Genomic DNA, 17,183 nt, shown 5'->3' on the forward strand with positions numbered 1-17,183 from the left:
GCACTCCAGACTCACTCCTACTATCTCCTCGGTATCCTTACAACACATGTTCATAGGTCACTGGACAGGCCTGGTCTCCACTTGGCCATCCCCATAGCCATAAGCACCCAGCATGCTCTAAGTCACTCACCAGTTTCTGGAAGAGGTCACCCACTCGCTGCTGGTGGCTCCACTGCTGCACTCGGGGGAAGAGCCCATCATAGAACTCCTTGTGGATTTCATAGAGCTCAGGCACTTTGAAGAAGATGGTCTCGATCTGCTGGCTGGTCAGCACAGGCTGAGAGGTGGTGGCAGCAGCTTTCAAAGGCTTCATGGGCTGGAAGAGGGACCAGTGAGAGGGCATGTCACTAGTTAGGTACATGGGTACAACTACAAAATATTGTGGTTATATGATATATACTTTAATTATCTGTCTGTCTGTCTGTCTCTCTCTCTCTCTCTCTCTCCCTGTCTCTCACCAGGGATCAAAGCCAGGACCTTGGGCATGGTAGGCAAGCAGTCTATCACTTAATTACATTTCCAGCCCACACTTTTAAACTCCAGAAAAAATTAAAACTTGACAACCAAGTCTTCCCTTGGCTTTCCTTCCACTGGCTCCTTGGGGGAGGTCAATATTCTATAAAAATAGAATTCTGACCCTCCCATAGGTGTGCCCCCAGGATCTCACAGTTGATCTGGGATGGTGAGCAGAGAAGTTCCCCTTGGGTTCCCACCATGCTTGGTCAGCCCCTCCTTCGTCCATCCTCACCAGTAGAAGTGCCTCCAGATGGCTCAGGTAAGTCTCCTCACTAGCCAGGATTCCAGACAGGACCCATTTTCTCATCTCCAGGCCCTTTTCCAAGTCCAGTTCACTCTGCAGAACAGATGAACAGATGTTGGCACCAGGGTGGGGTGGGGGTACGGATGCTTGCAGCGGGTGCTTGTCAACCTCTGGGTGAGCCCCTGGAGAAGGCTCCATGTAGAAGTAAAAGTGAAACACAGGAGCCTTGACACATATTCAGCCACTTGCTCAAAGTCACTGCAAAATTAGAAGGGTCATCAAGCAAAGTTGAGGGCCACCCTTGGTCTCAACACACTAAGAAATGGGAAGTTTGGAGCTGAACAGACTATAAGGCCTCCTTCCCTCATGCTCTGTGCCTGGGACCAAAGAATAGTTATCTTTACCTAGTCAAGAAAGGAAAAGGAAGCTCTGACCCAAGGTGAATACAGGTCACAGGAAGCCCAAGGGCAGCCCCAGAAGAGACCAAGTAGAGGGGGCATCAAAGTCCACTACATGGGCACCTCCACACAAGCCCACCACTCCCCACTCCTTACCTGACACCTGTCGCAACTGGATTCTCTGACTGCCACTCCCACCTGAACCTTGGACCCACTAGAACCAAGACTGGGCAGCAGTACCTCCCTCCTTGTACACTCCCCTCCCGGTCAAAGGGACTGGACCTGGGAGCTGCTGCCACCTGCCCAAGGAGAGCCCGATCTGCTGGCTCCTTGACCCTGTTTTCTAGACTCTGACTTTGCCTATAGGAACTCCTTTGCAGGTAGACTATAGTAAAATCAGTCCCCTCTCTTGTCCTGTCTCTGCTAAAAGTCCAATGAAGATCTGCCCCCAGAAAGAGCTGAGGCATCACTGGATGTCAATGCGGAGGATACAGCCCACATCCCTGAGAGACCATGAACCAATCCTAGTTATGATGGTGATAAGGGCTGAATTATTGCCTCCCCCAGGTCAAATTACTAAGCCCTAGTACCTCAGAATATGACTGTATTTAAAGAGGGGATGAAGTTAAGCCAGGAGCGGGGGGCACACACCTATAATTCCAGTGGTTCAGGAGGCTGGGGTGGAAAGATCACAAGATCGGCAACTCAGTGAGGCCTTACACAACTGAATGAGACCATATCCCAAAATAAAAAATAAAAAAGGCCGAGGATAGAGCTCAGTGGTGAAACACCCTGGGGTTCAATCCCCAGTACAAAAAAAAAAAAAAGCCAGGGGGTCGTGGTTTGAAGTTAAAATTAAGTCAATAGGGTGGGCCCTAACACAGTATGGCTAATATTTTCATGAGAACAGACTAGGACACAGACACATACAGAGAAAAGACATGCGAGGAGCCAGAGAGAAGCCCCATTAACCCATCATAAGTCAAGGAGAGAGGCCTCAGAAGAAACCAACCTGCATATCATGATCTCAGACTTGCAGCCACTAGTACTATGAGAAAGTAAATTTCTGTTGTTTAAGCCGCCCTAGCATACTGACAGAGATGGTCACGCGAAAGGCAATAAAAACTGCTATTTGACTTCCTGGCCACTCCCACCTCTGCTCCCTGGCCATGGGTGGCGTCAGAGGTTGGCTGTGGCCACAGCACCACCCTATATGGCATCAGACTGAGGCTGTGCTCCTTCTGCCCAGCCCTGAGCCAATTGGCCTCACCTGTGGTCAGAGGGAGATGCCAGCATGGGGAAGGACCCTGAATCCACTGAAGATGATACCTGCCCACTCCTCTGCTGGTTTCCAGCCCAAGGGCAAACCTGAGACAACCCCACCATGACAGCCCTCAGGTATGTAACCAAAACAGTGGTCCTATCCATCGCTTACACTCCTAATCTACTTGGGGGGAAAACACTGATTTGGGGCAGGATCTTCACCCTTGATGCTGATGACTAAGAATGGAGGATTATTTTGGGGGGTGGTTCTGTGCCACAAATGTCTCTAAATGTTGTCATATGTTGCCTGGAGGCTGACATCCCCCAGTGAGAACACTGGATTTGAGGAAAGACCACCTAAAGCCAGCTCAGGCCTCATGATGTCTTCAGAGTCTAGAGTCATGACTCCAGTGTGCCCCAACCCTGCTGTCCGTCTTCACACTTCCCTGGCCCTAGGAGAGGGAGGTACTTCATGGCACAGATGGCAGGCCCAGAAGAAAAGGCCCAGGCCAGGAGCTGGGGGACAAAGACAGAACTTCCCCAGTGAGCTCCATGGTCTCAGGCAAATGATCTCCCAGATTTGAGCCTCAGCTGCCTGGGTAACAGGGCCAGGAGAGTCCAATCCCTGCGCCCCACTTGGGTCACTGGAACCTGTATCATTTCTTCACTGCTCAATGGGACCATTTAAAAAGGATTCCTGGGTCTTTGCTTTGTACTGGGGCTCTTGTGCATTGTCCTGTGTGAATGTACACGTGAGCTGTGAGCATGCATGTGTGTGTGCATATATGTGCATATATATACATGTGTTGGCACATGCATGTGTACAGAGTAGCTAATGTTCCAGGGAAGGGACATTGAGGTCCCACCCACACAGGTCCCCCAAGGGCATACTGTGCAGTGTGGCTCCATGGGTGGGAGCCTCCAGGGCATGGCTGTGCCCAATCTTGAAACTTCCTGTGTCTAGCACAGGGACCAGAGCACACAGTTCTCAATTAAGATTCATTTCATAATCAAATCAGTGAGTGGATCTTGAAGACAGGACTGGGTCCTAGTTTTAGCCACATTTTCACAAAGTCCTGAAGGTCTCAGTATCCTTGTCTGGAAACAAGTGGGTTCTCAGAATTTAGAACTATCAGCTGACTCAGTGTGTATCGGGGGCAGATTGGGGGAACTGAAGTGCTACCGAAGTTTGGAAAGCCCACTGTCCACAGTATACAGATGCCCCTCACATGCATCCTATCATGTCTGAACACAGCTTCCATCTTACACAAGGGAAAAGGTCAAGGGAAAGGCAGGCCTCTCTGGCAGTGGCACCCACTCACCTACTTACCTAGCCCTGCTCATCGGGTTCTGAGAATAATCTTGCTGCTGTGAGCTTCAGGGACAGAAGGGCTCGGGGAAGTTAGTAGGAAAGCAGGGTTGGGTGACGGTCCCACCCAGCCCAAGATGCCACTTTCTGGGTGGGAGCCCCTGAGTGGGAGCACTCTGTCTCATTCCATTCATGTGGTTTGGAAAGCCAGGAGGAAAAAGAGTACAGGCAGGATGGCACTGAGTCTAGTTCTCTCTGTTCTAAAGGGTGGGGCCACTCAAGAGAACATCTGGCCCCAGGAAGGTGCTGGGGTATAGAGAGGACACAGGATGAGGGCACTTCTGCTTAGATTGAGACTCTTCTATGGGGACTCAGAATGGTACTGGTAGTATTATCAGGGAAAAGTCAGAAACCAACTCCTTGTAGAGAAGAGGGTGGAGAGGGAAAGAGAGCGAAGGGGAGGGCCGGCACCAGGGCTATTTATAATCCCAGGCTGTGCACGTGCCAACTCCACAAGAGGGTGAATGCAGTGAAGGCAGGGAGGCTGTGCTAGGAAAAAAGCTGGCAGTAAAGGACAACTGGAATAAAGCAGCAAGATGGAAGGAAGGCCCTTCCCTGCTAACCAGGGGCTGAAAAAAGCCAACAAAGAACCAATGAAAACGCCTTGGACTCATAACAAGGTAGGGAAAACTGACAGAGGGGTGGAAGTGGATAGAACTACATCTATTAGGTACCAGTTAAGTACCAGGTCCAGAGGTAAGTAGAGGGGTGGGCTGGAGTACAAGGAGTCCCCTCATAAGCATCCCCAGACCCCTCAAATCTGGGAGAACCCACTGATATCAGAGTGCAAAATTTCTAGTTTTCAGAGAGTTGGCTGCTTCTAGCTAGAAGGTTGCTCCCAGCATAGCAGCCAGACAGAAGACCCTCTTCTGCTCTGGGAAGGGCAGGGAGGAGGCCAGCCAGTGAGCACTCTGGGGGTTTGACATGGACAGAAAACAAGGGGATGACCTCTGTGTAGGGTCACATGCTGGGGGGACCTGCTGCAGCAAACCCTTGGGAAATTAGTCCTCAGTATGGGAAGATCCCAGTATGCAGGGCAGGCTCCATTAGCATATGTCCCCCCAATAAAGGACTTGTTTGAGGTCTTCTTGCAGCTCCCAAGGCAAAGGAGTGCCTGGCCTTTGTCCAACCCCTACCTAACTAATCTAGGGGCAATGCTAAGAGAGGAGACCTGCAACCTAGAAGCCCACTGTGGACTCCCTGTGTTGCCATGACTTCCCAAGAAGGTTCAGTCCCACAGCCCAAAAGCCTCAAGCTTGGCAGCAGAAAGCAAATGAAGAGCCCTATTCAGTAGGTTAAGGAAAAGAGGGATGAACAGATTCCCTGATCCCACCAGCTGATCAAGATCAGAGTGCTTCTAGCCAAGACTATCATGCTCCCTGGGGAACCTAGGAAGTGACAGTCACATCTTTAAACCAAAAAGCCAAGGTTCTGCCTGTCTCTCTGGGGCTTCACACACTGGAAAGGGCATCTAACCAGAGAGCTGCTGGAATGAAACCATATAACTTTGCTCTAATCAAGTTCTCTCCTTATGCAGATAACTCCTGTCACCTCCTCTGGGCCAGGAAGAATGTTTGGGATTGGGGACTTGAAACCGCATTGCACAGGTGTGCAACCTCCTGCCAAATGTGTAACAGAAGAAATGTCAGGCTGGGGATTTAGCTCAGTGGTAGAGTGCTTCCCTCACATGTATAAGGCCCTGGGTTCAATCCCCAGTACCACCAAAAAAAAAAAAAAAAAAAAAAAGAAAAGAAATGTCTACTGACTCATGAGGGATTGAAGGAGGGACCAGGATCTGAATGGGGTCCGCAGAAGATGAGACCCTGAACTAGGTGCTAAAAAGGAACCATGAGCCTGGTGGATGTGGGACGGTGAATAGCACACAGCCTGGAGCACTGAGAGGGCAAATAAACTTCTACTTAGGAACAGAAAGCCAGCCAGGAAACACTCTGGGGGTCTGACATGGACACAAGGCAAGCGGATGGCCCTGCCATCAAGGAGTGACCAGGTGAAGACAGTCCTCAAAGATGATAGATGGTTACAGAAACTAATAAAGTATGCTGTTAAGAATTCTTGTTGGTATCAAACCACACACATGTAGCAGCAAGACGGGGGGGGGGGAGAGAGAGAGAGAGAGAGAGAGAGAGAGAGAGAGAGAGAGAGAGAGAGAGAGAGAGAGAATCTGAAAGATTTCACCCTTCACAGCTGTGCCTAATCTGTACAGTGGTGACTCTGGATGTGGGATATGAAGCTGTGCACGATGGCAGCAAATGTATGCTGGCTTCCTCTTTCATCTTTATATTTCAGAACAAGAAGCCCACCCAGCACTGAGACCCCTAGAGATCACAAAAACATAAATAAGAAGCTGGGCTGCAGCTAAGGCAACAACCCCAGAAAAAAGCAACTGTAGTAAAAAGATGTACTTCTTAGCTGTAGGATAAGAAAGGCATACCCTTTCTTATCCTTGTTTGTTTTCTGTGGTGCTGGGTGTTGAACCCAGAGCCTTGTGCATGTTAAGCATGGGCTCTACCACTGAGCTATACACATAGCCTTGCTTGCTTATTTTTATTTTTAAACCCAGGGTGGAATCATTCAGAAAAGCAGAATGAAAAAGATATCCCAAATGGATATCCAAAATGGAACAAGACAAAACATGGCCCAAGGAACAGAAAGGAGCATCTGTTCTACCACAGTGATGATTATTGCAGCCCAAGGAAGGAAGCCAAGAGGTCAAAGGAATCCTTTTGTTCCAATGAAAGGAGGAGCAATGCCTGAACCCAAAACACTGCTAAAACTCCCCTGCTCCCTGCCTGGAGCTGTGGGATCACTGCAAGCATCAGGACATCAAGCCAGGCTGGACAGGCCTGTCATTTCTGTGGGAATAACACTGTATAGCCTATGATCATCCCAGGGATATACCCTCAGACGAGAGGGGCTAGACCACGGGGCCCTACTTGAAGCACAGGCAAAGCATCTACCAAATGCTTTACTTTTCTCTAGCCATGTGACCTCAGGGAAGCCACCTCTGGACCTCAGTTCCACAATGGTAAAGTGGAGGTAATAGCAACACCAGTTTCATAGGACTATTAATGAGGATCAAGTGAGAACTCATTGGAAAGACCCTAGTCAAATGGATGAAGCCACCGTCACGGGCTCCTTTAGTAAAGAGGGAGCCAGTGTACCTCCTAAGCACAGACACAGGAGCCCAGACACCAACTCAATACCATGTCTGGGATCACCATACAGTACCACAGGCTTCAGTGGTGGTCTCTGGCATCAGTTTTCTCAGCCTTAAGACCACATGCTGACTGCCTCCTCCAAGCGCAGTTTACAAAGTGTGCCATGACCTCTCTGCTCAAGGTATCTGGGAGGCATCCCTCTACCAGAGGCAGGAAGGAGTTTTCAGTAATTTGTCTGACTTCCAAAACAAACCACTGGCAGCTCCACCATCTACTTGCAACGTGCCCCTGAGTAACTGGCTATACTCAGAGAGCCTCCAGAGTGACAAAGGCTGGCCCAGAGTCATGGGAGGCAGGTATACCTTGGGGACTCACCGCTTTGGTGGGCTCCAGGGCTCCTGAGGCCAGAGTGTCCCGGCTGCCCCTGCCCTTGCTGCTGAGGTGGGGAGAGGAGGAGGGTGAGTCATCGATGTAGGGCAGCCCATCTTGGTGCCTGCGCTGCTCCTCAGCTCGGTCTGCGGCACAGCTGTACCCAGGTGATGTTCCAAATGAGGCATCTGTGTGTGCAAAGAAGTCTGTATTAGAAACAGACTAGAGGACAGAGGGCTGTCTGCTTGGAAGCATCCACACTCCATCTAGCCAAGCAAGCACGCAGGTCAACACCATTCTGTCACCCACAGGAACTTCAGGTACACTGATTTCACTTTCTCAATAAACCAGCCCAGGAACACAAAGGTAAGGAGCTTTGCAACTCACTCCCAAACAAATACACAACTGGGCTTTCAAACATTGTCTGGGGCACAGCTGACTTTGGGAGGGAGATGCATGTGACTTACTAGGACATAATATTTGCTCTCTGTATACATATGTACATCCTTTCTAGCATATATCTGTTAAAACTGTTGGAATCACCAAAATGACCCTAGTGTCTTGGTATATGCTAATGAGGTGCCTGGTTGATGAGCTCTCCTGGAAAGCTCAATGAGAGCTGTTTGCCAGGGGGACCAACAATGTGCTTTGAAGGCTGGAACTTTCAGCCCCACTCATGTATCTCCAGGAACAGCAGAGGGGCTGAAAGTTAAACTGATCATCAGTGGCAAATCACTTAATCAATCATGCCTACAGAAGAAAGCCTCTGTAAAAACCCAACAAGGGTGAGTTACTGGACACTTGGAGGGTGGCTTGCCCCAAGAGGGTGTGGAAGCTCTGAGTTACCCTCTCACACCTTGCCCTGTGCATGTCTTCATCTGGCTGTTACTGAGTTATATTCTTTTCCCCAAGCCTCAGGATGCTGCGGGTTGAACTTGGTGACTTATGCATCCTAGGCAAGCCCTCTATCACTGAGTTACATTCCCAATCCTATATATGTATTTATTGGTATTGGGGATTTAATTCAGGGACGCTTTACCACTGAGCTACATCCCAAGCCCTTTTTATTTTGATACAGGGTCTCGCTGAGTCACTGAGGCTAGCTTGAAACTTGTGACCCTCCTTTCTCAGCCTCCCGAGGACAGTAGATGGGATCACAGGCATGGGCCACCATGCCCACTTCTGAGTTGTATCCTTTTATAATAAACTAGTAATCCAGTATGTAAACTGTTTTCTTCAGTTATATTAGTCATTCCTACAGATGAATGAATATGAGGGGTTTGTGGTAACCTCAGCTTATAGCTGATCAATGGGAAGCACAGGTCACAACCTGATGCTTATGGCTGGTGTCTGCATTGGGGCTGGTCTTGTGAGACTGAGCCCTCAATCTGTGGGATTTGATACTATCTGCAGGTAGATAATGTCAGAATTGAGTTAAAATTGAATTGGTGTCCACAGAGAACTGAAGAGTTGCTTGATGTGGGAGAAAAACCCATTTGGCCACGGAAGTGTTCTGTGTTGAATATAGAAAAACGGTTTGTTTTCCCCATATAAGATGCATGGGCTAGTACAAAAAGGAGGACCTCAAATGCTACCTTTCTATCAAGGGCACCAGGCTCATCTCTTCTGCACAGCTGGTTGGGATACTAAGTAGGCGTTTACTCTACTGCTGTCACCCCTACTCCCCAGGCTACAATCCAAAACAAGACTCTTTCTGGGACCCTCCTGTGGACACACACAGAGACAGAATGTGGTGTGGCTTTTGTGGTCAGCAGATATGTGCAGACATCTGGAATGTACTATAGGTCAGCTTGGCAGCATAATGCCAGACACTGGATGGAGTAGCCCAGAGAGTCTCAGCTCACGTCGCCTGCTGGACTCTCTGGAAGCTCTAACAATTACCAGGGCCCATCTGTGTTGACACTGAAACTCCCCAGGTGAGACTAATGTGCAGCTTGGCTGGGTATAGCACCAAGTCCTGCTGGGACAGAGAGGAGATAACCTGGAAGAGTCAGAGGCATGTGAGGAAGCTGGGATACAGACCATCCATGGATGTCTGCAGCTGGCAGCAGATCTCAGCCTGAGACCACAGACTAGCATGCCAGCCCAGGTGCAAGTACTGACCACCACAAGCAGTGAGTTTCAAAAGGGCCTACCAGTCTCAGTCCAGGGAACCAGGGTTGTAGTCCACCCTCAGCTGACTCACAGCCCACCTCCCAGCTGGTCTGCTAAACTCTTAGACCACCTTTACCCCAATCCAAGTACTCTTGGAATGACAGAAAGTAGCTTATCCTATAAGAGCCTCTCTGTCCTTTGGAACTATTAAGTTACACAGAGTCTTGAATGCTTCCCTAAGGCACCTGAACACAAATCACTTTCTCCTCCCAGGCTGATGACAAAAGTTCAGATCTTAGCCACTTATAGCTCCTCTATATCCCATTCCTAGCCCGAATTTTCTGAGTGAACCCCTATTTATAGACTTGTTAAGTCCACAAGAGCCCAGCCCAGTCCAAGTCACTCTTGACGATCCCTTCTCCACTCTTTCCAAAGGGTACCTTGTTGGTCCCCAGGATTTTCCAGAAGTCATCCTCATTATGTATGTCATTTTTGCTACCGCTTACCTGTAAGCAGCCCTGCCCTGAGGATACTACTGTCACCAAACACACCTAGGCCAAGTGGGCATGTGGCCACCCTTGGACTTCTGGAGTTGTTGACCCAGCAATCTCAATGAGGAGTGTTTTCAATTCTTTTCACATGAGCATTTTGAAGGACGGAGCTTTGTGGGTGGAGCAACCAACCACTGGTTAAGACTTCTGCTAGCTGTGTGCAGCCACAGATGGCTGATGTCCTGACTTCCTTGCACGCCTCTGCTTCTCTGCCTGTGTCCCAAGAGGACTTGGCACTCTCTAACGCATGTCCCCAGACCTGGCTGCATGTCAGCATCACTTGGGAAGCTTCACAAACATAACACAGCTGAGCCCAATAAAGACCCACTGAATTTGAAGCTTTGGGGCAGCCTGGGCCTTGGTGGTTATAAAAGCTTTCAGGGGATTCAGCAGGCAGCCAGAGCCAAGACCTGCTGGGCTACTCTATCCGGTGTCTGGCACTGTGCTGACTGCCATGGAGACCCACAGCATGTCCTTGTATCTGCACACAGCCACTGACCAAAGGCCAGGCCAGAGTCTCCCTGTGTGTGTGTATGTCCACAGGATGATCCCACCAAGAAGCTTGTTCCAGGTTGCAATAGTAGTAGATAGGGAACCCCCCAACAGCAGGATAGGCTCCTACTGAGTCCTCCAATAAACTATATAGAAGACCCTTATCTCTTCAATCCACCAGGCATCAAGATCACAGTGCTGGCTATCAACAAGCTGCTCCAATGGCATTTGGGTTTTGTAATCTACCAGGACAATCCAAGGTCAAAGCCAAGTTCTCCTCCCAGGGTTTCACGAAGGCCCTAAACTAGCTCTCCGATAGCATCCCTGGGGAAAACTGAGCAGGGTTCAAACATATTAAAATATGCAAACCTTGTTAAAGCCAAGCCCAAATCCTACACCCCACCCCAAAGAATAAATCTGACTTTATTTTCCACTAACTTTCAGGGAATCAGATGTTAAAAAATAAAATAAAATAAAATAAATACAAATATTGTAGATGTTGCCTACCCAACATTCATTCACAAAGCATTACAGTTACCCTTACTTGAAACCTGCCCATCATGGGGAACGGCTTCCAAAGGCAGCCCAGGCCTAAGACAGAAAGTTTCAGCTGTCAAATGAGGAACCCAGATAGTCTCCCAGGCCCACAGGGTCTTAGCTGTACCCCATAGGACTCCTCTAGGTGGGGAAAATGGGCAGCTTTCAGAACTGTGCTATCAGCAGTGAGGCTTTGGTCCTCCTTGTTGCCACCTCTCTGTGGTAGTATAGTCACAAAAGCTGTCCACACCTCAGTTTTGTGAATGTTAACATCAGGCATGTGGGGGCTGGGGATACAGTTCAGTGGTAAAGCACTTGCCTAACCTATGTAAGACCCTGGGTTATGGAACCCCAGAAGAAGAAGAAGAAGAAGAGGAAGAGGAGGAAGAAGAGGAGGAGGAGGAGGAGGAGGAGGAGGAGGGAGGAAGGAGGAGGAGGGAGGAAGGAGGAGGAGGGAGGAGGAGGAGGGGGGAGGAGGAGGGGGGAGGAGGAGGGGGGAGGAGGGGGGAGGAGGGAGGAGGAGGAGGAGGAGGAGGAGGAGGAGGAGGAGGAGGAGGAGGAGGAGGAGGAGAAGAAGAAGAAGAAGAAGAAGAAGAAGAAGAAAAAAAATTAGGCATGTTAACTAGACAATCCATAAAGACCCATCAGATCTAAAATGCCACTGTCAGTTGGGCCTCTAGTCCCAACTACTCAGGAGGCTGAGGCAGGAGAATCACATGTTAAAGGCCAGCAGCAGCAATTTAGTGAGATCTTGACTTAAAAAATTAAAAGAGGACTGAGGTTGTGGCTCAGTAGTAGAGCACTTGTCTAGCATGAGTGGTGAGGTACTGGGATTGATCCTTAGCACCACAGGAAAAAAAATAACAAATGAAATACAGGTATTGTGTCCATCTATAACTAAAAATATTTTTAATAAATAAAGAAAAAGAACTTGGGATGAAGCTCAGTGGTAAAGTGCCCTGGGTTCAATACCCAATATCAAAATAAATAAATAAAAAATAAAATGTCATTGTCACTATTCCGAAAGGACCAGTCATCATCTCCTAGGCCTTCAACAAATTCCTTACCCTCCCACCACCTACTTCCCCTATATACCTGGCTTTTACATTAACTCAGAATCATTAGTATATGCTAAATGCTCTAAGAATCCTTTAACTATTGTTTTCTTTTTCTTTCTTTTTGTATCAGGGATTGAGCTCAGGGGTGCTTAAACACTGAGTCACATTTCTAGTCCTTTTTATTTTTTGAGACAGGGTCTCACTAAGTTGCTTAGGGCCTTGCAAGTTGCGAAGGCTGGTCTTGAACTTGCAATCCTTCTTTTCAGCCTCCCACATGTATCACAGTGCCCGTCTATCTAGTTTTGCTTTCTTTGTAATGACAAGTCTCCTAAGAACCCAACATATTCTTCCTCACCTGGTAGAGTGCCTTGAGTTCCATGACACCAGTGACTAAGCTGACTCACATTCAAAGTCAAATCAACACTAAGGAGGTAATCAACCCAGTAAGAACTTCAGGGTCCCAGAGCTTACTCCAGATGAATGGCAGGGTTCCATGGTTGTGAAACAACATGCTGGTTTAGTAACTTCCTCCAGGCTAAAACCTGACGTGGCAATCAAGTTTCTGACAAGAGTTAGTCCGATAGTGTGTGGAGTAGGACTACAGACTCTGATGTGGACACTTCACTCCCACTAAGAGACTGAGGGACCAGGTTTCACAACCAGACTGCTAGATAATTATGAGGTTCCGAGGCAACTAAAACCCCCTAGCCATTTTCCTACTCTAAATCTCAAATGAATATCTGTGTAACTGATGCTTTTCAGTCTGCTTCCAGAGGTCCATTCATGCCTGCTGTTCTCCATCTAAGGACTTCAGCCCCCTGTCCCAGCTCACCCATGTGCCTCTAATCCACTCACTGCTCCAGCGAAAACACGATGGGATGGGGGTGGGAGGCCTCCAATTTTCTTTATTTTTTAATAGTACTTGGGATTGAACTCTGAGCTCCGTCCCTAGACCTTTATATTTTGAGTCAAGGTCTTTAAGATGCCCAGGCTGGCCTGGATCTTGTGATCTTCCTGCTTCAACCATCTAATTTCCTTATCCCATGTTATGAGCAACACATAGGGGTCTGCCTCCTCACATTGTTGCTTTCAAACCTGTGGCCCCCAAACCATACAAGGCCCCCTCCTTTTTAGCATAAAGCACACTGTTTAGGGATTTTTCAAAAGCTGTCATCTCCCAAGGATCCAAGCCAATGGGGAGGCCTTGCTCTGTGCCCCTTTCCAACACTCAGTGAGGAAACCTCTTTGGCATGGTTGCCTTCCTTCGGCAGGACTAAGGAACAGGTGGTCACATCAGATGATCCCTCCTTCCAGCTCTATGCAAAGTCGAAGCCAAACCCTGGAAAGCAGCAGGTGGGGCCTGGGATCCAGGCAGCTTTGACTTGGGAATCTCAGGAACGTGAACCCTAACCCACCCACTAGGGGGCAGGGAGGAAAAGTGAGCTGCTCACATCCCACAGATTATTACAGAGAGCCAAGGGCTTAGCGCAGAAAAGGGACTTGTCCAGTGAAATCTGAAACCTCTCCTCTCCAGGCTGTTTGCTTAGCAGCCCCTCAATTTCAAGGCTTTGCAAATCTATTCTTTGGTTTAAGAAAAGGATGATGTTAAAAAAAAAAAAAAAAGCAATCTGGGTAGGTCCCAGTCAACCCCTGTGGCTGCTCTGGTCACATTCCTTTCCTGAGCCTTTAAAAAAAAAAAAAAAAGAAATCACTGGTTAAAAAAAAAATTATACAGAATTACTATCTGATCCAGCAAAATAACTGAAAGCAGAAACTTGAAAAGATATGTGGACGCCCACATTCATGCAGGATTATTCACAGTAGCTAAAATGTAGAAGCAATCCAGTCAGTGTCCAACAAAGTGTGGCTTATCGATACAATGGAAAATTATTTGGTCTTAAAGAAGGAAAGCAATTTTGACATATACTACAACACAGGTGAATCTTGAGGATATTCTGTTAAGTGAAATAGCCAGACATAAAAGAATAAATACCATATGTAAATGAGGTGTTACAGAAAATGAATTCAGAGAGACAGAAAGTAGAAGGGTGGGCTCTCAGCCAGTGCATCATGCAGAACTGAGGTCATACTGCAACTTCTGGGGTAGCCACACTGGGAGGCAAGCTCTCCTAAGCAGATGTGCCTGGTGGGTCCCCAGAATCTCCTTCAGTGGCCTCGCTGCCACCAGAGGTACAAAGTTCCAGGAACCCAGCTATAATCCCACCCTCTGACCAAGTAACCCAAGTTGATATAAGAACTTGCACTCAGGAGGGCTAACTTCATGCTATCAGCCCTCTCAGAACAAAACAGCTATAAAGGGCTAAGTGTGAGTGATTTTCTGAAAAACACACATAGGAGTTGAGAGAAAGGGAGGAGTGGCACTGGGAGGAAATGGGGTGGGAGTGGCAGGAACTCAATGCTGCAGAGAGATCACCCACAGGGTGGTCTTCCATCCTGTTCATGTCAGGATGTCAGCAAATGAATGCGCCATGTTTATTTACAAAGGTGAGAGCTGCTCAAACACTGTAACGCAGACATTGGTGGCAGGGAGGTTTCCCTGACTCCTACTCCTGTCTTAGCCCTGTGCCCTCCCCTGGGTTCCAAGTACACTGCAGCAGCACACTGCTGGTAATGGATGTTCTTATGGATAGCTTTTCTTTGGCAGCTGCCCAAGTAGGCATCATCTCTCCGGGAGAGGCTTAGAAAACTATGGCTGGGACAGAGAAGTCTGGGTCTCACCAAATGGCAGAGTCCACAACCGGAGCCAGTTCTGGACCCCAGAATCATTCACAACCTGGAGCTTCCAGAATGCTGTGTACCAAGAGTGGTCTCTATCCCAGGAAGGGGGCTGTGGATCCTGGGGGCTGGATATCTTAGACTAGCATCTTCATTTTTGGGGAACACCTCATGTATAGTCAGGAAATACCTACAGTGCTCCTAGGAACTAAGTTCCCAGAACACTAGCCCATTGCTCAGTACTTCCTGTGGATCTGCACAGTGCTGAGAACCCAGACACATTATCTCCATGGATTTGCGTAACTAATCTTTTAAGATAGAGAGAATCCTTTTAATCATTAGGAGAGACACAAGATGGAAACAAAAATTTTATTACTCACAGGTCAGGCAAGGGTACATGGTTCGCCTGGAGTTCAGGCACATGGAGGTCAGGGAGTGTGTAGAGGGGCACGGAAAGTGAACAAGAAGGAGAGTGCAAGAGAGATGCGTACACATGCAAGAGAGCAAGGCCAATACATTACTGGGTCCCGGGTGTTATTCAAACAGATTTCTCACAGGGAGGTTTAGTTGGTGAGTTTAAAGTAAGCAGGCAGGAGTTCCAGGAGGTTACACTGTGACCGAGAAGTGGTCACTGGGGCACATCTGCACAGTCCACGTGGGATGTGTGGTTGGAAAGGTGAGTTCAGAAGCTTGTATCAAGATGTTGTTCCATAACCACCCAGGGAAATGATCACCAGAAGGTAGTTTTATGAGGCACAGATCTGGATCAACCACACTGAGGGAGGAGATGGAGAACTGGAAACTATGTCCAGGATACTGAGCCCTGTTTCTGGTAGGAGAAAGTCCAAGTTACATTAAAAATGGATACCACGGCAACATAAAATTATAAACTCACCACAGTGTTCTCTGCTGACTTGGTCACTTTCCAAATACATTCTAAAGAGAAAATATTTCTAAAAGTCTATGCTGATAACCATATGGTCCAGCAATTCCATTTCTAGTCATATACCCAAAGGAACTGAAAACTAAAATTTTATTGGAATATTCACAACAGCCAACAGGCTGGCCATGTAGCTCAGTGACCGTGAGCTTGCTTGGCATGGGCAAGGTCCTGAGTTCAATCCCCACAGTACAAAAACAAATAAATAAATGTGAAGTTACACAATGACTCCAAATGTCCAACCACCAACCAATGGATAATATACATATATCCCTACAACTCATCTCTGTTACTCAGTCTGTCTTTTATGTTGTATGAATTTTAACTCAATTAAAAAAAAAAAAACTGGGAACGGTGGTACACACCTGAGGCCCTAGCTACTCAGGAGGCTGAGGCAGGAGGATCATTTGAGCCCAGGAGTTCAAGGCCACCATGGGCAACACAGCAAGACCCCATCTCAGAAGGGAAAAAAAAGCCAACCTCTTTTCTTCTCCTAAATAGGGAACCTGGAACATAATCCAACTCTTCCAAAAACCAAGAGTATCACTCCAGATAATACCAGTACCACTTGGCACCACACCCTAGGCCACCCACAGGCAGTGAGTGACCACCGTCCTTTCTGAGATATGTGGTTAGATTTGGAGGTTTTTCTACTTTCTCCTCTGCCAGGCCAGCAGCTGTCCCTTCTTGAATGGACACCAAGTGGGTCAATTTGTTTATAAAAGAGACATTCCCCCATCCAGTAAACCACTGCACCCTGGCAAGAGGCCTCGTCCTCAGTAGGAGAGCCACAGAGGGCACCTGAGGATCCCAGGGTCTGTTAGCCCTCATAACTGCAATCCTGACAATGACATCACCAAGCCAGCACCCGAAAATGGAAAGCCCCAGCTGCCCTGGCAGGGAGAGGTCACTCATGAATCAGCATGTGCCATACAGAAAGCCCTGAGGCTGACCAAGCTCCTACCATTATCACCTGGTCAGGCTGGAAAATGCCAGGCAAGAAGGGCCTGAGCTTGCCCAGCTCTGAGCTCTATGCATTGGTTCTCCAAACAGTCCTAGTTGCTCCGAAAGGGAAAGATATTTCCAGTGCTGAGCCTCTTGGACTAGACAGGCTGACCCACATCATCCACCCTCATGGATCTACGTACTAGGTAGGACCCTGGGTTCCACTTGACTGGAGACTCTGAATCCTCAGAAGGCCAACGACACCAGTGATTTCTGTCACTAAAGATGGGCTGTGTTCTCCACCAGCTGAATGACAAATGAGCCCCACCACACCACCTTGCCCAATCAGCTTCAACCACACTGTTAAAGGACCACCTTTGCGTAGTGTTCCCAGACATTTAAGAAGAGAAAGATAATTTGATGCTCTGGTCCTCAGGCTGGGACTGGCTGGGTGCCAGGGTGAGGCAGGTG

The 17,183-nt window shown here is 48.2% G+C and overlaps 1 protein-coding gene across 2 annotated transcripts in view; it reads right to left on the reverse strand.

The window, feature by feature from the left end:
• The window catches only part of Bcr (BCR activator of RhoGEF and GTPase), a 141,065-nt gene that overhangs the window by 61,521 nt on the left and 62,361 nt on the right, over positions 1-17,183 (reverse strand). For both annotated transcript variants that reach the window (XM_021732630.3, XM_078038901.1), the window contains exons 2-4: positions 7,345-7,526; positions 749-853; positions 131-316 (exon numbers count right to left, since the gene is read on the reverse strand). In XM_021732630.3, the coding sequence (XP_021588305.2) occupies positions 131-316; positions 749-853; positions 7,345-7,526 (473 nt within the window). The remainder of the gene's footprint in view (positions 1-130; positions 317-748; positions 854-7,344; positions 7,527-17,183) is intronic.

This window comes from Ictidomys tridecemlineatus, chromosome 2 (assembly GCF_052094955.1).
Source record: "Ictidomys tridecemlineatus isolate mIctTri1 chromosome 2, mIctTri1.hap1, whole genome shotgun sequence".
NCBI lineage: Eukaryota > Metazoa > Chordata > Mammalia > Rodentia > Sciuridae > Ictidomys > Ictidomys tridecemlineatus.